At 40.1% G+C, this 27,184-nt stretch overlaps 1 protein-coding gene across 6 annotated transcripts in view; it reads left to right on the top strand.

Moving 5' to 3' along the window:
- The window catches only part of slc25a25b (solute carrier family 25 member 25b), a 40,883-nt gene extending 35,824 nt beyond the window's left edge, over positions 1-5,059 (top strand). For all 6 annotated transcript variants that reach the window (XM_063073619.1, XM_063073618.1, XM_063073620.1 and 3 more), the window contains 4 exons: positions 34-141; positions 248-415; positions 600-750; positions 1,490-5,059. In XM_063073619.1, coding sequence (XP_062929689.1) covers positions 34-141; positions 248-415; positions 600-750; positions 1,490-1,674 — 612 coding nt within the window. In that variant the 3' untranslated portion in view covers positions 1,675-5,059. The remainder of the gene's footprint in view (positions 1-33; positions 142-247; positions 416-599; positions 751-1,489) is intronic.
- The last annotated feature ends 22,125 nt before the right edge of the window (positions 5,060-27,184 follow it).

Here is a 27,184-nt window from a genome sequence, read left to right as displayed (position 1 = left end):
TTCATATTGTTCATTGTGGATGCTATCTTGCAGATAAAGAGAATAATTGGCAGTAACCAACAAACTTTGGGAATACAGGAGAGATTGATTGCAGGATCCCTCGCCGGGGTAATTGCTCAGAGCACCATCTATCCAATGGAGGTAAAAAGACTTAATTTTGGAGTTATAATCTGCTTGTTAATTTACTTTTCCATTACTTAAAAATAAATGTTTGTTTCTCTCTCATTTTGATTATTGCTTCAATCAGGTATTAAAGACTAGGCTGGCACTGAGGAAAACTGGGCAGTATTCAGGAATACTTAACTGTGCAAAACACATTTTTAAGAAGGAGGGAATTACTGCATTCTACAAAGGCTATATTCCCAATATGCTGGGCATCATTCCTTATGCTGGTATAGACTTAGCTATATATGAGGTGAGATTTCAAACTTACAGAATTTGTTTATAACATTGCAACCATACCCGACTGCACAGCCTAATTTCATTGCCACATTTTTTTTATCTGTTTGTTACAAGCAAATTCTTGCCTTGCACTGTATGAAGTTTTACTAATTAGATGTACATTAAGTTTATCACAAGCATTTTTTCTTTCTCTGTAGACTTTAAAAAATTCATGGTTGCAGCGCTGTGCCACTGACAGTGTGGATCCTGGGGTCTTTGTTCTCTTGGCTTGTGGCACTGTTTCAAGCACATGCGGACAGTTAGCCAGTTATCCCTTGGCACTTGTCAGGACGCGAATGCAAGCACAAGGTATTTGGCTAAGGTGGCAATTGTTTGAATAGATCATAAAGCTATGCAGGTGCATTTTACTAATATGAATAAAGTTACCTTCACATAAGCTATATACTTGTTGAGCATTTAGCAGCAACTGCTAAATCTGAACCCAAGAGGTTTTTGGTATATTTGTAAAAGAATTGTTACTGTGTCATAAATCATGATAAACTAACGATGCATGAAATGATTTTGCCAAACTGCTGGAGTTTTGAAGTTTGCAGCAGCTCTCCTGTAGTGGTATATGTGCCTATACCTGTGGGTGACTGCAGATTAAGTTATCGTTTAAAAGCCATGAAAAGATTAATTGTGATCTTGACTTTGTACATGGGTGTAGAAAGTAAGCCATACTTTTTTGGCTTACATGCACGTTTCCAGGCTGCAAGACTCTGATATTCCAGCTTTTGTCAATTTCAGTTCTCACCAGTTTTGCTTTACATTTGGGTTAGAGACTTGGGCTGCCTTGTTCTGTTGTTTAGTACTTCCCAATGCAATATATTTACCAAATGAATAATAAGACGAGAAATTGGCAGAAGCTCTTTTTAGTCAAAATAAAATTCTAGAGCTTAGTTTCTAGTCAAGATGTTGATTCAATGGTTGGATACTTTTCATGGTATGAGCATCTTCTTTGGTCTTGTAGTTGTACTCTTATCTCTAGAGTTTATGGTTTTCCTTTGATTACAAGTGGATAAATCACAACTATTTTCTTTCTTTAAAGCTACCACCGAAGGAGCACCTCAACACACAATGCTTGGACTATTCAAACACATTCTAAGCACAGAAGGGGCGATTGGACTGTACAGAGGATTAGCACCAAACTTCATGAAAGTTATTCCTGCTGTGAGCATTAGTTATGTGGTATATGAAAACTTGAAAATGACACTTGGAGTCACATCGCGATGAAGAGGCTTGGGAAAACTTGCTTGAAGTTAATTGATCTTGGGTGATCATCCTGGGATTTGACTGGCTCATTCTGTGAATGTCATTAAACACTAGTGAAATAACAGTGCATCGGGGAAGAGGATTAAAGGGACCACTCCCCAATATTTATCAGCAGATTTATTTTCTGATTAGCATTTTTTTTATCAGCTCTAAAATGCTGCCTGAAACTCTGATGGAGATGCTTTATACAGTATTGGTGCCACTGTGGCTCATTGGTTTTACTGTGACGTGTTTGGAAGTCACTTGGACCATCTTGATCATTGCATCAAATATTGGCTGTTATAGAGGGTGAATGCTTGCGCACCCATGTGATATTTATCTGCTATTCAACTAGCAGTGTTATGCTATCTAGAATAAGTAGCCTAGGTAACAAGCAAAGGAACATCATAGGAATGCTTTAAAGTATTCTCCAATTAATATCGCTATTCATCATTATTGATAACCTATGATGAAAGGCTTGAGAAACCAAATCAGAAGTCTTAATGAGCGTTTGAATCAGTAGAGATGGAATTCTGACAGTTACTGAATGCAATATGTCTTAAAGGTTTGTTTCTGATTTGGCGTAAGATTCACATCTGAACATTTGATGAAGGATTTTAGTTTGTGCATAAGTTTTTTATTTAAGCAAGAAACAATCATTCTTTTATCAAACTTGTGAAATTCATCAGTTTCATTATCAGTTTAATTTTGTTATTGTCTGGTTTTTAATATGTAGTGCTGGTGTAAACTGGATATTTATATTATTTATTGTTTACAAGTTTTCACAAGGCTCATAATCAGTGATAGTGGAGGCTTAAGTTTTCAGTGAAGCAACTAAATATTAGGCCTTTGCACAAATCTGTCGTACCACGCTAAAGTCTGAACTCGGAGAAAGCGGATTTTAAAACTTTTCTTCAGCTTTACAAGTAATCAGCTGTATCTTAAAGAAACCTTAAACAGTCAGCTTGCATTTAGCAAAAGGGTAAATTATTTATTTTTGTACATCTTGAGGCAAAGCAGATATTTATTAATTAAATGTCTAAATGAGGGCAGATTGTGTTGCTGTAAATAAGCTACTCATTTTGTTTGGTTTTAAGATCTTCCAGATCCCCTTTGTTGTGTTGTTAATTCTTAACTTAGGTTTTAATGTTTAGACTTGTATTTTCCTCTTTTTGGATGATTAGGTTAAAGAATGGAAAGAAAAATAAACTACAATACACAACTCTTCCCAGCGTAGCAAATTTTTGCAGTTGTGTTAAATTGTTAAGAGATTGTGAATTGCAAAACATTGAATTATAGTCAAAGATGAGCCACTCCATTTTAAGTCATTGCAACGATTTAAAATGAAGATTTTAAAATATTCTGAATATTTATAAAGAAGCTCTGAGCTGTCAAACATTACTATTTTGTGCAAAATATGTAAAGGGAGTAATAGTGTCTCTATTGATGTGTAATAGAAAGGCCTTGTTGTATGGTTCTGTGGACATACGCTTGTCCGTGATGTACAAACCTGCAGATTTTTTTGAATCTTCAAAAGAGTTTGAAAGTCTTGTGTTGTATATGTATAGGACCAATCAACTAATGACTGCTTTAATTATAAAAAAAATTATTTTGAAAGTGGAGTGTTCTTAGGGATTTTGAGGAAAGTATAAAGATGATAATGCCAGCTGGTGGCCTAGTAGCATCAGCGCTGGACTTCGGAGCGAAGGTTCCCGAGTTCGAATCCAGCCGGCTCCCTTGCACGCTTTCCATCTGTGCTGGGTTGAGTGTCGAGCTAGCAACTTGGCCTTGTAAAGATAAGAAAACCTGCTTTAAAAAAAACCGTTGTCATGATGGCGTTCCGATGACTCCACTCAGAGTTAAGGGCTTCTTCTCTATAATGATGATAATGCAAGCCTTCTAGGGGAATTACACAGAGCCTGTGACTCTGATTTCCAAGTATCAAATTAAGTTCAGGATTTTGGGACCAGATATTTTGTATAAAGTGTAGGTTTCAGCAGAATCACCTTGGGGCCCCACTGAGCAAGTCTGATCCTTGTGTATTTGAACATGTTACAACAGTGGGTCTTAAGGTGTAGTTCAGCTAAAGCAACATTCTCTATGCCTCATGTTGTTAATTTAAAAAAAAATGTTTAAGCAGCAATATCCTATATTGTAGCAATGTAGCTAGTTGAAAGTCTATTGCTGAATTGTTTTTTAAAGAGGGCAGTTTCCCTTTTTTCCGAACTAAGAACTTTAACCTGTCCTTCTGGTTGCACGACCTTTTGTGGGTTGTTTTAGAATTACAGTACAAGCTGTCTTATTCATGTATCCACTATTGGCTGTATGTGCTGATGGCTGAGTTTTGAGGGATTTTCCCCACTCCTAATTTATCTATTTATTTTGGAGATGTGTGAAAAACATACATGTAGCTTTAATTGTAACTGTGTAATCACTAAATTTAGTCAGTGGATTTGGAGCATGGCTTGGCCTCTGCTTTGTTCAAATTGTTTCTGTTCTAGATATTTCCACAAAAGTTTACAGGGACATTAAGCTGCTATTCTGTGGGATGAGCAGGATGTTTGTTCCATTGATTTTTGTGAAAACCTTGCTTATTTCCAGTGATGTCTTACACTTGGGTTGTGGGATAAAGATTCCATGCAGGAACCTGTGAGGCAATCTTACTAATTTAATTCAAGTCAGGAATGTTTGTGGGGGAAGGAGAGTATGAAGTAGGGAATGAAGTGGTTTGCTGTTACACATGGTTGACTTCCTTTTCAAACATGTTGTCAGAGTTAATATTATAATATTTTGCTGGGACCATTGGGTGTCTTCCACCGAAGGCTTATTTTCATGTTGTAGATCGGTTGATCATGTGAGTACAGTTTAATTTTATAAATACTAAGTATTAATAAAAACATTGCATATTGATCAACTGAGGTTTATTGAGAGTACCTGATCCGTACCCCAAGATCCATAAACTGTGACCATTGGTCTGTTTTCGAAGCCTTAGTGGCATTAAAGTGCCTCTGCAGATCCTGATTACATATGCTGACCCTGTTTTGGAACTTTGCTGTGAATCCCCTGCTTTTGGGACAGTGTCTCTAGAGATCAGATGCAAATGTACTGTAATGCTGCTTTTCAGCACGATCCTTTTACTTCACATCTGAATGAAAAGCATTTTGGAAAGTAACAGTAGACCCAAGTTGCTGATTGGCCCAAGGCAGCCTGTTACTAGTTTTTGTTTAGATTATGAATGCAAGTTGAGCAGAACCAATACAAGGCAGGGTCTGTATTTGTTGTTCCTGTTATGTTGCAGAGCAAAACTGAGTTTCAACCCTGTGTATTTATGTTCAAATTAAAAAATCTACTAATAAAATTTATTTCTATGTGAATATGCTTTTTGTCTCATTCTCTTCACTTAATACATTACTGTCTGCTGTCATGGCTGGTGAATTGCAAGGTTTTGCAGACCAGTATATCATCTATTTTTTCTTTGACTTGAAATTGCCCATGAGCATTTCTGAGCTAAGGCTGGGTTGGGGGAGGAATTGCCAGCTAGATATCCTGTTCTGATCACTATTATCATGTGTAAAGTAGGTGAATTTGCTCATGGAGAGAGGACTGGATTAATCTCATGCGTTGTCTGTTTGAATAATATGTAAATTCTGACTCTGGCCTCAGACTTGAATGATTTAGTGGGGTGGGTTGGTTGAACTGGTGAGCAGCTGAAAAAGGAGGGAGGCAGGTCACAAATGAGAAAATCTGCAGATGCTGAAAATCCAAGCAACATGCACAACATGCTGGAGGAACTCAGCAGGCCAGGCAGCCTCTATGGAAAAGAGTACAGTCAACGTTATGGGCTGAGACCCTTCATCAGGACTTCTAAAAATAATTTCTTTTTAAAAAAAAGCACTAAGCGCCCAACATTTTGGTGGTGTTGGGGAATAGTTGAGCAATCCCACCCTAATAATTCACAGTTGACACACACGATGAAAATATTTTTCAGGAATCATGGTTTCAAAATGAACTGTGTCACAAAATATATTTTTGAAATTCAAGTGTCGGGGGGCAGGTGTGAGTGTGGTCACTATTATTAAGGAGAATGTGTTTGGGAAGCTGAAAGGTCTGAAGGGTAGATAGTCACCTGGACCAGATGGTCTACACCCCAGGGTTATGAAAGAGGTAGCTGAAGAGATTGTGGAGGCATAAGTAATGATCTTTCAGGAATGGCCATTTCTAGAATAGCTCTGGAGGTCTGGAAAATCACAAATGTCACTCCATTCCAAGAAGAGAGTTGTTGAGGTTGAGGTTCCAGCCCCTAGGAATGAGCATCACCAACAGCCTTTCCTGATTCAACCACATAGACACCACGGCTGCAGAAGCTTGCCAATACCTCTGCTTCCTCAGGAACCTAAAGCAGTTTGGCATGTAACGGTGACCCGTACCAATTTCTATTGATGCCCCATTAAAAAGCATCCTGTCAGGATGCAGGGCAGCTTGGTATGGCAACTGTGCTGCCTATACTGTAAGACAGGGGTCCCCAACCTTTTTTGCACTGCGGACTGGTTTAATATTGACAATATTCTTGCGGACCGGCTGACCCGGGGGGGGGGGGGGGGCTGGTGGTGTAGGGTTGCCAACGGCCAAGAGTAGCAGTCAAATACGTTGTGTTTACCCCAAGAAAAACTACGATGACCATGAAGCCTTGCGCGGGCACCAGCGCGCATGTGTGATCTGCACATGCATGTACCTGCCGATTTTTTTCCTCTGCAAATTGTTTTTGGCCATTCTGTTCGGGGGGGGGGGTGTTAATCACGACTGGAATATAGGTGATAAGTGGCTAATATACTCAAATTCGTTTCTAAAAGTGTTTAACGAATTTAATATTAAGCACACAGCGCATATTTTCCTCGCATGAACATAATAAGTCAATTATCGGGGCGGACAGGGAGCTTGAAGTAAGTGTTGAACGAACTTCCAGTAGAAGTGGTAGAGGCAGCTTCGATATTATCCTTTAAAGAAAAATTGAATATGTATATGGACAGGAAAGGAATGGAGGGTTATGGGCTGACTGCAGGTCGGTGGGACTAGGTGAGAGTAGCGTTCGGCATGGATTAGAAGGGCCGAGATCGCCTGTTTCCGTGCTGTAATTGTTATATGGTTATATAAGTCACTTATCTGTCAATAGCATCATAACATTTTAAGTAACGTTTGGATATTAAACACACGGCACATATTTTCCCCGTATGAACATATAAAATCATTGCAACACACCAATATCGCTGAATCAGTGGGAGCCCTGGGCTTGTTTTCCTGCAACAAGGCGGTCCTATCGAGGGGTGATTGGAGACAGCGATACTCGAAGGGGGTTCCTTATGTCGTCTATTCCGCAATTTAGTTTTCATTGCATTCATTGCAGAGATATGTTATAGTCATACTTTATTGATCCCGGGGGAAATTGGTTTTCATTACAGTTGCAACATAAATAATTAAATAGTAATAAAACCATAAATAGTTAAATAGTAATATGTAAATTATGCCAGGAAATAAGTCCAGGACCAGCCTATTGACTCAGGCTGTCTGAACGTCCGAGGGAGGAGTTGTAAAGTTTGATGGCCACAGGCAGGAATGACTTCTGTGTTGCATCTCGATGTAATGAGTCTCTGGCTGAATGTACTCCTGTGCCCAACCAGTACATTATGTAGTGGTTGGGAGACATTATCCAAGATGGCATGCAACTTGGACAGCATCCTCTTTTCAGACACCACCGTCAGAGAGTCCAATTCCATCCCCACAGCATCACTGGCCTTACGAATGGGTTTGTTGATTCTGTTGGTGTCTGCTGCCCTGTTGGAAATGGAAGCAATGTTTTCAGTGCGTTCGTGGCTATCTCAGGATATTTAGCCTTGACTTTGATCCGGAATGCCAGCAGAGATGTTATGTCAAGCATACTTTTCAGCCCGCCATCATTTGTAAGCTCAAGGAGTTGATCTCCTTCCCGCGCTGACATGGATGACGTGCGGGTAGTGACCTCGCGTGTGTTCGAGCTCAACAGTGGGCACGACAGGGAATGAGGAAAGGTGCAGCTGACTCATATCGCCAAATCATATCGTTTCCTTGCGGCCCGGTGGTTGGGGACCGCTGCAGAGAGTTGTGGGTATAGCACATCATGGAAACCAACCTCCCCTCTATGGACTTTTGTCTACATATCTCATGCCTCAGTAAAGCAGCCAGCATATTCAAAGACCCCACTTCACCCCCGAATTCTCATTTCTCCCCCTCTCAATAGGGGTAGTACACAAAAGCCTTGAAAGCATGTACCGACAGGCTTGAGGGCATCTTTTATCCCTCTGTTATACAACTTAAATGGTAAGTACAATAAGATGGACTCTACCACACAATCTGCTTTGTTAGACCTTGCACGCTAATTTTTATCTGCACTACACTTCCTCTAAAACTTATTCTGCATTGTTATTGTTTTACCTTGTTCTACCCTAGAGCACCATGTCATGATCTGATCTATATGACAGTATGCAAAACAAGCTTTTCACTGTTTTTCAGTGCATGTGACATTAATAAACTAATTCCAATTCCAGAATGTTGGATTCTTGAAACCCGACCCTAACAAATTCTTTCATCCCCATAGGCTGTATTGCCCTATGCCCTCCCCCAAAGGAGTTTAATGTGTATATGACCTATTGTGACAAGCCTCACATATTTAACAAAATACATTTAAAAAAATTACTATGTAAGCATGTTTTTGTTCTGATCTTGACAATGCAACAGCGGGGAAAGAATGGAATCTGAATAAAACTTAATGATTTTTATCTAATTGTCAAAGGACATTAGGGAAATACCCTGTCCTCGTTATATGCGTCTTCAGACAATGCAGATTCACAGTTATGCGTCGAACCTATTTCTACCAACTTCTTATATGCGTCCAAAACTCTCAGTTATGCGAGGCTGTTGGGATGAGAAGCACCGCTTTCCCGCCAATGCAAGTCACGTGCGCACGCCTCACAGTCTCACTCCCGCCAGTCTCGCATTGGTTTTGGCAGCATGTGGATGTGCGATCTTGTGCTCTTAAACTTTTGTTGTTATTACCGATGGTGCACTGATTTTGTGCTTGAAATATTTAACTATGCCTCCTAAGCGTCCTATGTCAAGTCCTGGGCCATCAGCCAAGCGTCAGAGAACCGCTTTAATACTTGGGGAAAAAAAAGTTGGAAATTATAAACAGGGCCGTGTCAGGTGAAGGTAACACAGCTCTGGGATGCTACTTCGGTCTGGGTGAGTCCATGACCAGGAACATGAAGAAAAATGGCTGAGAAAATAAAAAGTGCAGTGATTGATTCATCACAAGTGTCTTCAAAGATTGTTACCAAAGTGCCTAACCTGATTATGACAAAAATGGAGAAAACGTTGAATTTGTACATTGAGCATGAAACAAAGAAAAGAACAACACTCAGTTCTGATCACCTTCGTGTGAAAGCTTTGGAAATTTATGGTTGCCTTTGTTCAGAGGCTAGTGAGGAAGTGTCAAGTGATATTGTTAGCTTTAATGCAAGTGGGGGATGGTTTTCTAAGTTTGTTAATCGTCACAGGCTTCACAACTTAGCTGTGCATGGTGAACAAGCCAGTGCTGACCATGAAGCTGCTGAACGCTACCCTTCGCAGTTGCGGGCTATGGTAGCTGAGTTAGGCATCACACCAAAGCAGTCAATCCTTCTTCCCTACAAGCAAATTTATGCTGAAAAACAAAATGCTGCCAAGCAAACAGCCCTCACCACTTTCTTCAAACTGGTGTCATCTCCTGCTGCCGCCAGTTCTGAGAGTTCTGTGAGTCTTCCTTCACCCCTTGCTGTCCTTGATGATCCTGACAACACACAACCATCCACCTCATCCATGTAAAGCTACCCGACACCACTGCACAACCACTCATCTCCCAAAGCCAACACATCTGCCGCTGTTGGTGAGTACTGTGCACCCTAGTATGTTAACTTTCTATGATTTATTACATTGAATATTACCTTAAATTGATGAAATATAATATGAATGTTGCCTGGTACTGTTTTGGTGTTGTATTGGTGTGAAAATGTGAATAAATTACGGATAAAACATATTTAGGAAGCCCTCCAGAACACATCCCTATTTTCTCCATTTAAATAATTATTCACATTTATGCGTTTTCCATACTATGTGTCGACTGTGAGGAACGTATCCCCCGCATATAACGAGGATAGGGTATGTTGAATGCTTCTCCAACTGTAAGTTCTTGTACAATCCTGATTTCATTGCTCCAGTATTGGCCGTGGTTTCAACTGCCCAGCCCTTAAGATTGCACCCGATTGCTCCATCTCACTTCTGAAACCCTCTTTGAAAAAAAAATCAATATCTTGTCAATGTACTGATTTTACATTAGATTTTGTTTGATAGCACTCCCATGAAGCACTTTGGGTTGCTTAACTATGTTAAAATTCCAGTAGATATGTGGTTGATAGATTTTCAGTATTGTTGGATTGTATCTAGAGCAAAGTGCCCCAGAGTTTGCTCCATCCCTCCTGATGAAGGGTCTCAGCCTGAAGCATTGACGTGTTCATTTCCCTCTATAAATGCTGCATGATCTGCTGAGTTCCTCCAGCACCGTGTGTTTGTTTCGCTGGGTTTCTAGCATGGCGGAATTGCTTGTGTTTATGATTTGTTTCAGAATTAGGTGTGACTCGAATCCATAGTCATAGTCATAGTCATACTTTATTGATCCCAAGGGAAATTGGTTTTTGTTACAGTTGCACCATAAATAATTAAATAGTAATATGTAAATTATGCCAGGAAATAAGTCCAGGACCAGCCTATTGGCCCAGGGTGTCTGAACGTCCGAGGGAGGAGTTGTAAAGTTTGATGGCCACAGGCAGGAATGACTTCCTATGACGCTCTGTGCTGCATCTCGGAGGAATGAGTCTCTGGCTGAATGTACTCCTGTGCCCAACCAGTACATTATGTAGTGGATGGGAGACATTGACCAAGATGGCATGCAACTTGGACAGCATCCTCTTTTCAGACACCACCGTGAGAGAGTCCAGTTCCAACAGCACTGTCCTTACGAATGAGATTGTTGATTCTGTTGGTGTCTACTACCCTCAGCCTGCTGCCCCGCACACAACAGCAAACATGATCGCACTGGCAACCGCAGACTCGTAGAACATCCTCAGCATCGTCCGACAGATGTGAAGGACCTCAGTCTCCTCAGGAAATAGAGACGGCTCTGACCCTTCTTGTAGACAGCCTCAGTGTTCTTACACCAATCTATCCAATCTGGTTAATCACTGCCTAATCTGTCTCATCAATTTTCTGATGTCCATTACTGATTTTGCTAGGGATAGTTATCAAAATCTTGGCATAAGCATGGAATAAGACACTAAATTCTGGAAGCGAGGTGAAAAAGACTGCTCTTAAAGCCTTTTTACATCTTCCCCCAATTTACAACGCCACTTCATTTTGTATTGTAAACAAATTTGGAAAAATGGTATTTGCTTTCTTCAGTCTAGTTTGTAAAGATATGTGTTCAAAGTGTTGATTCCTTGGTATCTCACTGATCACAGCCTGCCAATCTGTGAAAAGATTCTTTTTAGCTTCACTCTGGTTTCTGCTGAATAACCAGTTCAAAATCCATTTTGATATATTAACTTCAATTTCTGTACTCTAACCTTGACTGACCTCCTGTAATGGGACCTTAACAAAAGCTTTCTGAAAATCCATGTAGATTATAGAAGTGTATCACATCATAAGGGGAATAGATAGGATCATTGTGCAGTCTTTTTCCCGTGGCTAGGGAATCAGGATCTAGAGGGCAAGAGTGGAAAGATTTAATCTAAGAGATCTTTTTCAGACAAAATGTGGTCAGTATCTGCAATAAGCTGCCAAAGAAAGTGGTTGAGGTTGGTACATTAACAACGTTTAAAAGTTACTTGGTCAGATACATAGATGGGAGAGATTTAGAGGGATATGAGCCAAATTTGGGCAAATTGGGCTGGATTAGAAAGGAATATTGAGCCAAAGGGCCTTTTTCCATTTTGTATGACTGATCTCAGCCCTGATTTTAAAAGATAACAGTGACCATCAGGGGAAGGTAGAAAGTGGGAGAAGTTTATTCTGGAGTAAACTCACAATTGGCAACCAGAATAACTGATCATCTTACGTCCTCTGGTGGATTAAGGCAGTACTGCATACTTAGTTGGCCATTTGATCTTGAGGTTTAACCAGGCCTTGAATTTCTATAACCTTTTTTTATCCAATGTTTAAATTTCTCAAAGTATTGTACAGCAAACCAAGCTATTGATATTTATTCACTGGGTTTAGACAAGGAAATGCAGCATAGCATGTTGCCACAAAAACACAATCACTAGATAATCCTAAACACAAGAAATTCTGCAGGTGCAAGACTCCAAAGTAAAGGCGCTAGAGTAAAAGGGGGCAGGGGGTGGGGGAGGAAGAAAAGCCAGAAGGTGAAAAATAAAACCAGGTGGGTGGGAAAGCTAAAGGGCTTGAAAGAAAGAAATCTGATAGAGGGGAAAGGACCATGGGAGAAAGTGAAGAAGGAGGGGCACCAGGGAGGCTGATAGACAGGTGAGAAGAGGTAAGAGGCCGGAGTGGGGAATAGAAGAAGCGGGAAGGGGAAGGAATTTTTATACCGGAAGGAGAAATCAATATTCATGCCATCAAGTTGGAGGCTACCCTGATGGAATATGAGGTGTTGCTCCTTCACCTTGAGAGTGGCCTCATTGTGGCACATGATGGAACGGTGGTGCTTGGCAAAGTGGCCCCCAATTTATGATGGGTCTCACCAGTGTAGAGTGGACTGCATTGGGAGCATCGGGTATAGTAGATAACCCCAACAGATTCACAGGTGAAGTGTTGCCTCTCCTGGAAGGACAGTTGGGAACCCTGAATGGACGTGAGGTAAGAGGTGAAGGAAGCCCTGAATGGATGTGAGGGAGGAGGTGAATGAACAGTAAACTTTAGCCACTTGCAGGGATAAGTGCCAGGAGAGAGATTAGTGGGGAGGAACGAATGGACAAGGAAATCATGGAGGGAGCGATCCCTGTGGAAAAGTGGCAAGTGCAGAGGAGGTAAAGATGGGTTTGGTGATGGTGGAAGTTGCAGAGAGGGACGTGTTGGATGTGGGGTCTCATGGGGGTGCTGGTTAAGACAAGAGGAATAAATTAAGATACTCTGTTTGTGTGATCTTGGTTAAGGCATATATATCTGGCAAGATGCTGGGAATAGTTGTCTTGTTCTTTCAAGTCCTTTAAAATCTTTTGTGGGTACCTAAGCTAATGATAAAAAAAATTATGGGCTGTCACAAGCAGAATCATTGCTCATTCTAATGGTCTTTGAGGAGATGATGGTGAGCTACATTAGAAAGACTGTTTGGGGAAGGCACTTCGTGTGCAGTTGGGTAAGGAATTTCAGGAATTCAATCTATTGACAATAAGGAATAGCGATGTTTGCTGTTCCCAAGTGTCTGCTGCCTTTGTCCTCCTAGATGGTTCTTGCAAATCTCCCACATTGCTTCCAATAATTTATTTTGTAAAGTAAACAATAATATACTGTTGAATACATCATGGTCAACACTCAGCTGGAAGCCGAAGAAGCGCTATAAGGATCAGATGAAGAATATTTTAAGGAAGTGCAAGATCAGACCTGAGGACCTGGAGGAGGTTGCTGCTGACTGTACCACTTGGCGACAGCTGTGTAGGGATGGGGTTCATATTCTGGAGATGGAAAGAACAACCAGAAGACAACAGAAGAGAGCGAGGAGAAATACAGCCATGGTTGCCACCACCACTACTACATATACATGTCCCATCTGCAATAGAGCTTGTGACCCATGTACGGAGGGGGGACAGACTACGTTTTTTCAAATTCTGGAAGGGACAACAATTTCATTCGAACTCCAATGCTAAGATTCGAGGCGTCTCTATTTTTATAGATTCCTCAGTTACTTTTATACAACAGGATATTATCTCTGATCCGAATGGTAGATTTTTATTGGTTAGTGGTTTACTATTTAATAAAAAAGTAGTTTTGGTTAATGTTTATGCTCCTAATATGGATTGTCCGGAATTTTATAAATCATTGTTTGATCAGTTTCCGAATTTGAACGAGTTTTCATTGATTTGGGGCGGAGATCTTAATACCTGTTTATCTCCAGCTTTGGACCGTTCGGCTCCTTTACGGACTTTACCTAATAAATCTGCAAATTTGATTAATTTTTTCCTTTCTGATTCTGGGTCGACGGACATTTGGCGTTTTCTGCATCCTCAGGAAAAAGATTTTTCCTTCTTTTCACATGTTCATCATTCCTATTCAAGAATTGATTATTTTTTCATTGATTCTCGTCTCATTCCTTCAGTGATTAAATGTGATTATGATTCTATAACCATTTTGGATCATGCTCCACTTAAGCTTTCTATTAAAATTATGGCCAATATACCAAACAATAGACAATGGCGTTTTAATTCGCTGTTGCTTCAGGACTCGGACTTTGTTAATTTTATGAATGAACAGATTGAGCTTTTTTTTACAATTAACCATACAGAAGATATTTCGGTTAACACTCTTTGGGACACTTTTAAAGCCTATATTCGGGGTCAGATTATTTCGTATTCCGTTGCTTTGAGGAAGAAACAGAAGCAGGAGGAGATGGCAATTGTGGACAAGATTAAAGAAATTGATAAGAAATATGTTATGGCTCCTTCTGAGGAGCTATACAAACAAAGAACTGAACTTCAAATGGAACACAGTTTACTACTCTCGTCCTCGATTGTAAACCAATTAAAGAAAACAAGAAGTGATTTTTATGTTCACAGTGATAAAATTGGCAAGCTGCTGGCTAATCAATTGAAATCTAATTATGTTAAATCTCAAATCAATCAGATTTATAACCAAAATGATCGATTGATATTGGATCATGTGGGGATTAATCAAACCTTTTGTGATTTTTATTCTTCTTTATATCAATCAGAGTCTCCTCGAGATTCTAAATATATGAATGATTTTTTAGATAAGTTAGACTTCCCTCAGATTTCACAGGATATGTCTTCTTTATTAGATACTTCCATTACAATGGATGAGATTAAGAATGTTATTTTTTCTATGAATCTGGGGAAAGCTCCTGGCCCTGATGGGTTTACCGTTGAATTTTATAAATGTTTTGCTTCTTTATTGATTCCTTGGCTCTATAAGGTTTTTGAGGCTTCTTTGAAACTTGGTAAACTTCCGGAATCTTTTAATAGAGCATCAATTTCTTTAATACTAAAGAAGGATAAAGACCCTGCTCAATGTGCATCTTATAGACCAATATCTTTATTAAATGTTGATTCTAAAGTTTTTTCTAAGTTATTAGCAAATAGACTAGAAAAAGTACTTCCTTCTATTATTTCGGAAGACCAAACGGGTTTTATTAAAGGTCGTTACTCTTTTTATAATATTCGTACATTGTTAAATATCGTTTATACTCCCTCACAAAATGTTCCTGAGTGTGTTATTTCTTTAGATGCCGAGAAAGCTTTTGATAGAGTAGAATGGCCTTATTTATTTAAGGTGCTTGAAATGTTTAATTTTAGCTTGAAATTTATATCCTGGATTAAACTGTTATATCACTCCCCTGTAGCCTCGGTTCGTACTAACTCTTTAAACTCACCTTTTTTTCCTCTCTTTCGTGGTACTCGACAAGGCTGTCCTCTTAGTCCCCTATTATTTGATATTGCATTAGAATCTCTTGCAATTGCTATTCGAGAATCTTCAAATATTACTGGGATAACTCGGGGATTAAAGTCCCATAAATTATCACTCTATGCTGATGATTTACTTTTATATATTTCTAATCCTGAGAGATCCATTCCTGCTGTTTTAGAGTTATTAGCACAATTTGGTCTTTTCTCAGGTTATAAATTAAATCTTAGTAAGAGTGAACTTTTTCCGATTAATAAACATCTTCCCTTATATTATAAATTTCCATTTAAATTGATTAATAATTACTTTTCATATCTTGGGATTAAAATTACTTGTAAACATAAAGATTTATTTAAGACTAACTTTTTACCATTAATAGACCATATTACTCAACTTTCATCTAAATGGTTTCCCTTATATTTAACTTTGATTGGTCGTATTAATGCAGTTAAGATGTTTTTTTTGCCAAAATTTTTATATGTGTTTCAGGCATTACCAATTTTCGTTCCTAAATCTTTTTTTGATAAAGTTGACTCTAAAATTTCTTCATTTATTTGGCAGAATAAGAATCCGAGACTGGGTAAAATACATTTACAGAAAGCTAAGAGAGATGGAGGTTTAGCATTACCTAACTTTAGATTTTATTATTGGGCTATTAATATTCGACATATGAAATTTTGGTTACTTGACCAGGACATACTATCTATTCCTAAATGGGTAGCATTGGAATTACAATCTGTTCAGGGTTATACACTTGGTTCTATTTTAGGTTCCTCTCTTCCTTTTGATTCGAAACGCCTTAAGCAGGTCTCTAACCCGATAGTTAAATATGCTTTGCGCATTTGGTTTCAATTCAGAAAATTTTTTGATCTTAATCAATTCGGGTTAGCGATTCCTATTTTAGGTAACATATTTTTTCCTCCCTCTTTTACGGATCGCGCTTTTCAAACTTGGAAGACTAAGGGTATTTTACGGTTTTTGGATTTATTTTTAGATGGTTCCCTTATGTCTTTTGAACAATTATCTAATAAATATAACTTATCAAGAATACATTTTTTTTAGATATTTACAAGTTAGAAATTTCCTAAGTACTATACTTTCTTCCTTTCCAATGCTTCCTCCTATATATATTTTAGATTCGATAATTAATCTTAATCCATGTCAGAAAGGTGCATCGGCTATGATTTATAATATTATTATGAAACTTAGGAAAGCTCCATTTGATAAGATTAGGGTAGATTGGGAACAGGAATTGGGGCTTACCATTTCTGTGGATGATTGGGGGCAGATTTTACAATTAGTTAATACTTCCTCTATTTGTGCTAAACATTCCCTAATTCAATTTAAAGTGGTTCATAGAGCACATATGTCCAAAGATAAGTTAGCGCGTTTTTACTCGCATATTAATCCTTTCTGTGATAGATGTTCGGGGCAGATAGCCTCTTTAACTCATATGTTTTGGTCTTGCCCTACTTTGGAAACTTTTTGGAGAGATATTTTCAATATTATTTCTAAGGTATTAAATATAGATATCTCTCCTCACCCTATTACTGCTATCTTTGGACTACCTAAAATTTCTAGTAATCTTTCCCCTTCAGCCTGTAGAATGATTGCATTTCTTACTTTAATGGCGAAAAGATGTATTTTACAACATTGGAAAGAGCTTAATGCTCCAACTACCTTTTTTTGGTTTTCTCAGACGATTTTATGTTTGAATTTGGAGAAAATTAGAAGTAACCTTTATGATTCTTCATTTAAATTTGAACAGATTTGGGGACCTTTTATTCGATATTTTCATTTAATGTAATATTTACCCTTCTTGTTTTTTTTTTCACTGTTTTAATGGAGGTCGGGATTGAGGACGTGATTTTAAGTTTAACTCTGTTTGGTTTCAAGTTAGCCCATTGCTTTGCCTTGCTTTTAGTTAGCTGCACGGTGGGTTTTTTTTTTGGGGTTTTTTTTTCTTTTTTTTCCATTGATATATATAAAATTTAGTATACTATTATGTTATCTTGGTTTCTTATGCTTAAATTACATTGTTTGTAGTATTTTCTTTTTGGTATTGTTATCTTTTGGAATTTTATTATACTTTAACATTGTATTAATGTTTATATGGCTTACCTTTTTTGTATACTTACTCAATAAAAAGATTTAAAAAGGAAAGAGCTTGTGGGTCCAGGATAGGACTGTATAGTCATCAAAGATCTCACCGGTAAAGGAGTGGACGTCGTCATCGGGTTTCAATGGACAACCGAAGATGAAGAAGAAGAATTTTAATAAAGTATTGCTCTGTGAAAGCCACAAAATTAGTCTCAAATTAATGAATCTTCTATTTCACGGTCAGAAAATGAAATAATAGTCTTTCTTACTCCTCTTTGAGACAGAAGGTTAAATAAAGACTGGACTGCAAATATCGTGACTTTCATCGTTTTATCCTTCAGAACTCTTACTAATGACAATTGTCGTTGTGGTATGAAGTTCATTCTGTTTTCTTAATCCCTTACACTATTTTCTCTTTCAGTTAAAGAATTTTATAAATAGGTGCAGGGAACTCCAAATAACTAGAATCACAGAGCTACGTAACCTCTCACTCAGGCAGTCTGAGGTACCCGTCTGATTCAAGCAAGCTTCTCTTACACTGGTGCCCATCGAGAATGAGGTAACCTCCCTCAATGACCATCATCCTGCAGCACTGACATCCACTGTGATGAAGTGTTTTGGGAGGCTGGTGATGAAACACGTCAACTCCTGCCTGAGAAGCACCTTGGATCCACTCCAACACACATCAAAGTTGCTGGTGAATGCAGCAGGCCAGGCAGCATCTGTAGGAAGAGGTACAGTCGACATTTCAGGCCGAGACCCTTCGTCAGGACTAACTGAAGGAAGAGTGAGTAAGGGATTTGAAAGTTGGAGGGGGAGGGGGAGATGCAAAATGATAGGAGAAGACAGGAGGGAGAGGGATGGAGCCAAGAGCTGGACAGGTGATAGGCAAAAGGGGATACGAGAGGATCATGGGACAGGAGGTTCGGGAAGAAAGACAGGGGGGGGACCCAGAGGATGGGCAAGAGGTATATTCAGAGGGACAGAGGGAGAAAAAGGAGAGTGAGAGAAAGAATGTGTGCATAAAAATAAGTAACAGATGGGGTACGAGGGGGAGGTGGGGCCTAGCGGAAGTTAGAGAAGTCGATGTTCATGCCATCAGGTTGGAGGCTACCCAGACGGAATATAAGGTGTTGTTCCTCCAACCTGAGTGTGGCTTCATCTTTACAGTAGAGGAGGCCGTGGATAGACATGTCAGAATGGGAATGGGATGTGGAATTAAAATGTGTGGCCACTGGGAGATCCTGCTTTCTCTGGCGGACAGAGCGTAGATGTTCAGCAAAGCAGTCTCCCAGTCAGCGTCGGGTCTCGCCAATATATAAAAGGCCACATCGGGAGCACCGGACGCAGTATATCACCCCAGTCGACTTACAGGTGAAGTGTTGCCTCACCTGGAAGGACTGTTTGGGGCCCTGAATGGTGGTAAGGGAGGAAGTGTAAGGGCATGTGTAGCACTTGTTCCGCTTACACGGATAAGTGCCAGGAGGGAGATCAGTGGGGAGGGATGGGGGGGACGAATGGACAAGGGAGTTGTGTAGGGAGCGATCCCTGCGGAATGCAGAGAGAGGGGGGAGGGAAAGATGTGCTTAGTGGTGGGATCCCGTTGGAGGTGGCGGAAGTTACGGAGAATAATATGTTGGATCCGGAGGCTGGTGGGGTGGTAGGTGAGGACCAGGGGATCCCTATTCCTAGTGGGGTGGCGGGAGGATGGAGTGAGAGCAGATGTACGTGAAATGGGGGAGATGCGTTTAAGAGCAGAGTTGATAAAACGCCTGCTGTGTTCACCAGCAACTTTGATGTGTGTTGCTTGAATTTCCAGCATCTGCAGAATTCCTGTTGTTTTTTGGATCCACTCCAATTTGCTTACTGGTGCAACAGGTCCAGAGTAGATGCCATCTCATTGGGTCCTCACTCAACCCTGGAACATCTGGACAGCAGATGTGAATACATCAGGATGCTCTTAATCAACTACAGCTCGACATTTAATGCTAACATCCCTACCAAAATTTTTATATGTATTTCAAAACATTCCTATTTTTCAACTAAAAAGGTTTTTGATCAGGTTGATTCTATTATTTCATCTTTTGTTTGGAATAATAAAAGACCAAGAATTGGAAAATATCATTTACAAAAATTATAAAAGGATGGAGGTCTTGCCCTGCCTAATTTAAGAATGTACTATTGGGCTGTTAATATATGTTATATGTGTTTTTGGTTATATTGGGCTGATAAAAATGAATGGCCACCTTGGGCTGATTTGGAATTGAAAGCTGTGAAACAGTTTTACATAACTTTGTTATTAGGAGCTTCTTTACCTGTACAACTGGCCAAAATTTCAAATCTAAATTCATACTCTATGATTAAGCAGTCATTACGAATTTGGTACCAGTTTCGTAGTTTTTTTAATCTCAAAAAATTTAACCTTCTTAGTTTAATTTATCGAAATCATTTATTTAAACCTTGATTAAGTGATCCTACCTTTCTTCTTTGGAGGAATAAAGGAGTTTATTCCTTCATGGATCTGTTCCAAGAAGGCCGATTGATGTCTTTTGAGAAATTAGTGACTAAATACTCTCTCTCGTACTCACATTTCTTGCAATATCTTCAGGTCAGACATTTCCTACAAGAATATTTAAGTAATTTTCCATTTATACAGGATTCTGACCTGTTAGACATTATTTTAAAAATGACCCCTTTAGTGAAAGGTTTTATTGGGAAAATGTATAATTTACTGTTACAACAACACAATTACCCTTCACTTAAGGTTAAGCAAGATTGGGAAAGGGAGCTTAACATGACCTTGATAACAGAGGATTGGTTGTGAATTTTGAAGTTGGTTAACTCTTCTTCGATTTGTGCCAGTCACTCTTTAATTCAATTTAAAATTGTACATCATTACTATTTGATAAAGTTTGACTGTCTAAAATGTTTCCTAATGTTGATAGTCAGTGTGATAGATGTAAAACCAAGACAGCTACATTGACACATATGTTTTGGTCGTGTTCTTATTGAAATATTTTTGGAAATCTATTTTCTCTACAATTTCTAAAGTTTTAAAAATTAATTTATAACCTAATAAATTGACAGTTTTGTTCAGTATAATCCCTCAATATATTCATGGTATTTCTATATCAGACCAACATGTAATTGCATTTGTTACATTATTGGCCAGAAGGGCTATTTTGTTGAAATGGAAAGATGCCTCTGCTCCCACTTAGATACAATGGTTCTCTCAGGTGATGTTATGTCTTAGTTTGGAGAAAATCAGAAGTCGAACTTTTGATCCTCGATTTGACTTTGAGAAAAGGTGGGGTTCATTTGCCCGCTACTATCACCCGATTTGAGTTAATTAAGATGGTTTCCTTCTGAAGTCTTTGACTATAAGTACCTCGGGTCAAGAATGATGAGTTCGGAGAAGGACATAAAGATACGGAAGGCGCTGGCGTGGAGGGCTATGAATGAAATCTGGAAGTCGAACCTGACCAGAGGGCTTAAAAAGAGGATTTTCATAGCAGTCATAGAGTCCATTCTCACGTACGGATGCGAGACGTGGACACTCACCAAGACGATGTGAAAGTCTCTAGATGGTTGCCATACACGAATGCTCCGGATGGCTCTCGATGTGAGTTGGCAACAGCACATGACGAACCTCGAGCTCTATAACAACCTACCGATGCTCACCACTAAAATCGAGGTGAGAAGACTGCAACTAGCAGGGCACTGTCTACGCCACCCCGAGCTACCTGCCAGCCCAGCCAAGCACGGGAGGATGAACCCTGGGCACCCTCCCAAGACTACGGTCAACACACTCCTAGAAGACAGCGGCACGGCTAATGTAGATGAACTAAACACACTGATGAGGGAGAGGGAGAAGTGGAGAGTCTGTCATCGTGCTCGACGCCGGCCCCCTAGGCCTGAGTCAACGTAGTAGTAGTAGTTGAGAAGAATTTTGCAAGGTATATTTTCCCTTTATTAGTTCATCTTCCCTTTACAAGAAATTGAATGGCTGAGAGGAAACAGAGAGGAGTGCGGGATGTTGATGTGAAGGTCTAGTTTTCATCACATCAGCAGGCTCCTCCTACCACCAACTCTCCCAGAGAATCCCAGCATAGACAGCTAAGAGTAAGATGAAAGCTTTAAGCCTGTGCTGTGAGAATGTGAGGGGAGGTCAAGTCTTTAACTGTGCAAGGTTGCCTTCTCTGAGAGTGGAGAAGGATGTGTGAAGCTGTCTTGGTGAGGCCATGTGTCTGGATCCTGGTAACCATCAGGGAAACCAAATCTCCAGTTGTGAGTTTCTGCCCACCAAATTCTCTCACCCATAACCCAAGCTGTTTAGTTATAATGTCAGCCTGGGTACCTTGGTCATTAATAAATCCAGGAGGCGGACAAGCCTAAGGAATTAATTGTCAGAGGCAGTTTGTTCTGTAACTACCATGTAATACTATTATTTTACTGCTGTGCCTTTGTCTTTTTACTTTATAATAACTATGTCAATATTGACCTGGATTGAATTGGAGAACATCTTTATTCATGCAGCCCAATTTAAGAGAGTCATCTGCTTGATGTTTTCTCACCATTCCCCTTTCTCCCCAACCCTTGGCTTGAAACTTTTGTATTTGCTGTTTATTGTTTCTAAATTTCCATGGAAAATGGTATTGAGTCTGAACTTGTCTCACAGATGCCCATCTCATAATTGCTGGCTGCTATAGGTCATATCTCAGATTAATTTTTTAAACTGTGATTTTTTTAAAGGAAACATGTTTAATTTGAGTTTACCAGGATTGCTCTCTGTTCTACCTAGGGAGCCTAGTTCGCAGATTGACCACTTGCTCAGTTACATAAGACCGTAAGACATAGGAGTAGAATGAAGCCATTCGGCCCATTGCGTCTTCTCTGCCAGATCTGTTCCCACAGATTATGTTTAGAATTTACTCCCTTTTAGGTGTAGCTGTGCTTCAGTAATTTGGCCAAGGTGTGATACCTATCTAAACTTCCCATTATCAAGAGCAAGAGGATAGGACCAATTAAGTGTGACAGTGGAAAAGTGTGTATGGAACCGGAGGAAATAGCGGAGGTACTTAATGAATACTTTGCTTCAGTATTCACTATGGAAAAGGATCTTGGTGATTGTAGTGATGACTTGCAGTGGACTGAAAAGCTTGAGTATGTAGATATTAAAGAAGAGGATGTGCTGGAGCTTTTGGAAAACATCACGTTGGATAAGTTACTGGGACTGGACAGGATGTACCCCAGGCTACTGTAGGAAGCAAGGGAGATTGCTGAGCCTCTGGCGATGATCTTTGCATCATCAATGAGGATGGGAGAAGGTCCAGAGGATTGGAGGGTTGCGGATGTTGTTCCCTTATTCAAGGAAGGGAGTAAGGATAGCCCAGGAAATTATAAGCGAGTGAGTCTTACTTCAGTGGTTGGTAAGTTGTTGGAGAAGGTCCTGAGAGACAGGATTTATGAACATTTGGAGAGGCATAGTATGATTAGGAATAGTCAGCATGGCTTTGTCAAAGGCGGGTTGTGCCTTACGAGCCTGATTGAATTTTTTGAGGATGTGACTAAATACATTGATGAAGGTAGAGCAGTAGATGTAGTGTATATGGATTTCAGCAAGGCACTTGATAAGGTACCCCATGCAAGGCTTATTGAGAAAGTAAGGAGGCATGGGATCCAAGGGGACATTGCTTTGTGAATCCAGAACTGGCTTGCCCACAGAAAGCAAAGGGTGGTTGTAGATGGGTCATATTCTGCATGGAGGCCGGTCACCAGTGGTGTGCCTCAGGGATCTGTTCTGGGACCCCTACTCTTTGTGATTTTTATAAATGACCTGGATGAGGAAGTGGAGGGATGGGTTAGTAAATTTGCTGATGACACAAAGGTTTGGGTTGTTGTGGATAGTATGGAGGGCTGTCAGAGGTTACAATGAGACATTGATAGGATGCAAAACTGGGCTGAAAAGTGGCAGATGGAGTTTAACCCAGATAAGTGTGAAGTGGTTCATTTTGGTAGGTCAAATATCATGGCAGAATATAGTATTAATGGTAAGACTCCTGGCAATGTGGAGGATCCGAGGGATCTTGGGGCCCGAGTCCGTAGGACACTCAAGGCTGCTGTCTGGGTTGACTCTGTGGTTAAGAAGGCATACGGTGCATTGGCCTTCATCAATCGTGGGATTGAGTTTAAGAGCCGAGAGGTAATGTTACAGCTACACAGGACCCTGGTCAGAGCCCACTTGGAGTACTGTGCTCAATTTTGGTCGCCTCACTCCAGGAAGGATGTGGAAACCATGGAAAGGGTGCAGAGGAGATTTACAAGGATGTTGCCTGGATTGGGGAGCATGCCTTATAAGAATAGGTTGAGTGAACATGGTCTTTTCTTCTTGGTGCGACGGAGGGTGAGAGGTGACCTGATAGAGATGTTCAAGATAATGAGGCATTGATCATGTGGATACTCAGAGGCTTTTCCCCAGGGCTGAAATGGCTAGCATGAGAGGGCATAGTTTTAAGGTGCTTGGAAGTAGGTACAGAGGAGATGTCAGGGGTAAATATTTTCTGCAGAGAGTGGTGAGTGCGTGGAATGGGCTGCCGGCGGCGGCGGTGGAGGCGGAAATGGTAGGGTCTTTTAAGAGACTCCTGGATGGCTACATGAAGCTTAGAAAAATAGAGGGCTACGTGTAAAGCCTAGGTAGTTCTAAGGTAGGGACTTGTTCAGTACAGCTTTGTGGGCCAAAAGGCCTGTATTGTGCTGTAGGTTTTCTATGTTTCTAATTTCCTTTAGAATTCTAAACAGCAATGTTCATCTTTTATTTTCCCAGTGTGAATTATCTGGAGGCTGCTAGCCTCTCACTCCACCTCTGAATTGTTCTGATTGCTGTCTTTAACATTCTTGCAATAGCTGTGCTATTCTTGCATGGTGACAGTGTGCACTATGCAACGTATTCAAAATGCAATGAACCAGTGATTTAGTGAGTGGATCATATCTATATGTTAGAACAGTGAACTGCCCTGCAAAAGTACATAATCAGATGTAAGACACTTGGTCGCATCTTGAGATCACAGAAGACACAACATGATTGTGTCATGCAACACACATCAAAGTTGCTGGTGAACGCAGCAGGCCAGGCAGCATCTGTAGGAAGAGGTACAGTCGACGTTTCAGGCTGAGACCCTTCGTCAGGACTAACTGAAGGAAGAGTTAGTAAGAGATTTGAAAGTGGGAGGGGGAGGGGGAGATCCAAAATGATAGGAGAAGACAGGAGGGGGAGGGATGGAGCCAAGAGCTGGACAGGTGATTGGCAAAAGGGATATGAGAAGATCATGGGACAGGAGGCCCAGGGAGAAAGAAAAGAGGGAGGGGGGGAAAAGCCCAGAGGATGGGCAAGGAGTATAGTGAGAGGGACAGAGGGAGAAAAAGGAGAGAGAGAAAAAGAAAATGTGTATATAAATAAATAAATAACGGATGGGATACAAGGGGGAGGTGGGGCATTAGCAGAAGTTGGAGAAGTCAATGTTCATGCCATCAGGTTGGAGGCTACCCAGATGGAATATAAGGTGTTGTTCCTCCAACCTGAGTGTGGCTTCATCTTTACAGTAGAGGAGGCCGTGGATAGACATGTCAGAATGGGAATGGGAGGTGGAATTAAAATGTGTGGCCACTGGGAGATCCTGCTTTCTCTGGCGGACAGAGCGTAGGTGTTCAGCGAAATGATCTCCCAGTCAGCGTCGGGTCTCACCAATATATAAAAGGCCACATCGGGAGCACCGGACGCAGTATATCACCCCAGCCGACTCACAGGTGATTGTGTCATGTTCTTTTTTACTTTCATCCATCCACTATTAAGTCTAAAATGGATGCTTTGGAACACTGCAATATGTGATGCACAAACACTTTTAATAAATATGTACACAAATAACTGGTGGTATAGTAACATACAGAGAAAAGTTTTATTATGAAAGAAATACTGAATATTTTCCTTTCAAACATCATAATTTTCACCAGCCTTTCAGGCAGCTCTGTGCAGATCATTATAATTCACTGTGCTTAAAATAAAATTCTCCTTTCCCCTTGCATCCTTTTGTCAAAATATCTCTCCAAAGTAGACATGTTCAAATCTATGTACCATATAACAGATAAGAATCTACTTATCATTTCTGATCATCACTCAGATTGGAGAAAGCAGATTTTGTTAAGGAATGGTTTTAGAACTAATGCTAAATGAAAACAACTACCTGTGCTAACTTGGAATTAATATAGAAATATTTCCAAAGCTCCTTTTTGAGTCATTGGTGCTTTTATATTCATATAAGGGCTTCCACCATGTCTTGTGGCTTGCACTCGTCCTGATGGAAAGAAAGAAAAACAATGAAATTCACGTTTATGATGCCATCGGCCGCTTTCGTTCTATCACAGTACGCCAGTAATCTAAACAATAGGATACAAGATGTAGAATCCTTGTGGATAGAATTAATAAACTGCCAGGGTGAAAAGACACGATGGGAGTTATATACAGGCCTCCGAGGAATAGCCAGGTGGTGGGGCAGAAATTACAACTGGAGATAAGGAAAGACAATGGGAGATTTAATAATTCAGGTAGACTGGGAAAATAAAGGTTGGTGCTGGATCCTAAGGGAAAGAATTTGTAGAATGCCTACTGAATGGCTTCTTAGAGCAGCTTGTGGTTGATCACCTTAGGGAAAAGGCAATTCTGGATTTGGTGTTGTACAGTGAATCAAAGTTCAAAATAAATTTATTATCAAACTGCATATATGTTGTAATATACAACCCAGAGATTTGTTTTCTTGAGGGGCATACTCAGTAAATCTAAGAGCCATAATAGAATCAATGAAAGACCACACCCAACAGGACGGACGAACAAGCAACGTGCGAAAGACAACAAATTGTGCAAACAGAAAAGAAAAGATAAATAATGAAAATAAGTAAATGAGCAATGTATTGAGAACCTGAGATGAAGAATCCTTGAAATGTGTCAACAGGTTGGGAAGAGCTCAGTGATGGGGCAAGTGAAGTTATCCCTACTGGTTGAAGAGTCTAATGGTTGAGTAGTAACTGTTCTTGAACTTCAGTATTGAGAGTCCCGAGGCTCCTGAACCTTCCTCCTGATGGCAGCAGCACGAAGAGAACGTGGCCTGGGTGGTGGACATTCGTGATGATGGCTGCTGCTTTCCTGCAACATGTAGATGTGCTCAATGGTGGGAAGGGCTTTACTTACAATAGACTGGCCCATTCCAACTACTTTGTGTAGAATTTTCTGATCAATGATATTGGTGTTTCTGGAACCAGATTTAATTTAAGGAGAAGGTACCTTTAGAAAGTAGTGATCATAATGTGAAAGGATTCACCCTGCAGCTAGAGAGGGAGAAGCTAAAATCAGATGTATGGGGATTTCTATTGAACAAAGGCAATTTACTCTTGAATAGAGGAATGAGAGGGGGAGCTGGCCAAAGTTGATTGAATTAGAACCCTACCAGGGGTGATGGTAGAGTAGCAATGGCTGGAGTTTCAGGGAGCAGTTTGGAAGAAGTATTATCAGTTCATTGCAAAGCAAAAGAAGCATTCTAAAGGGACAATGAGGTAACCCTGGGTGACGAGAAATTAAAGACAACATAAAAGCAAAAGAGTGCATACAATATTGCAAAAACTAGTGGGA

Source organism: Mobula hypostoma, chromosome 21, assembly GCF_963921235.1.
Source record: "Mobula hypostoma chromosome 21, sMobHyp1.1, whole genome shotgun sequence".
In the NCBI taxonomy this organism is placed as follows: Eukaryota; Metazoa; Chordata; class Chondrichthyes; order Myliobatiformes; family Myliobatidae; genus Mobula; species Mobula hypostoma.
This window is presented reverse-complemented; position numbering and strand designations above follow the sequence as displayed.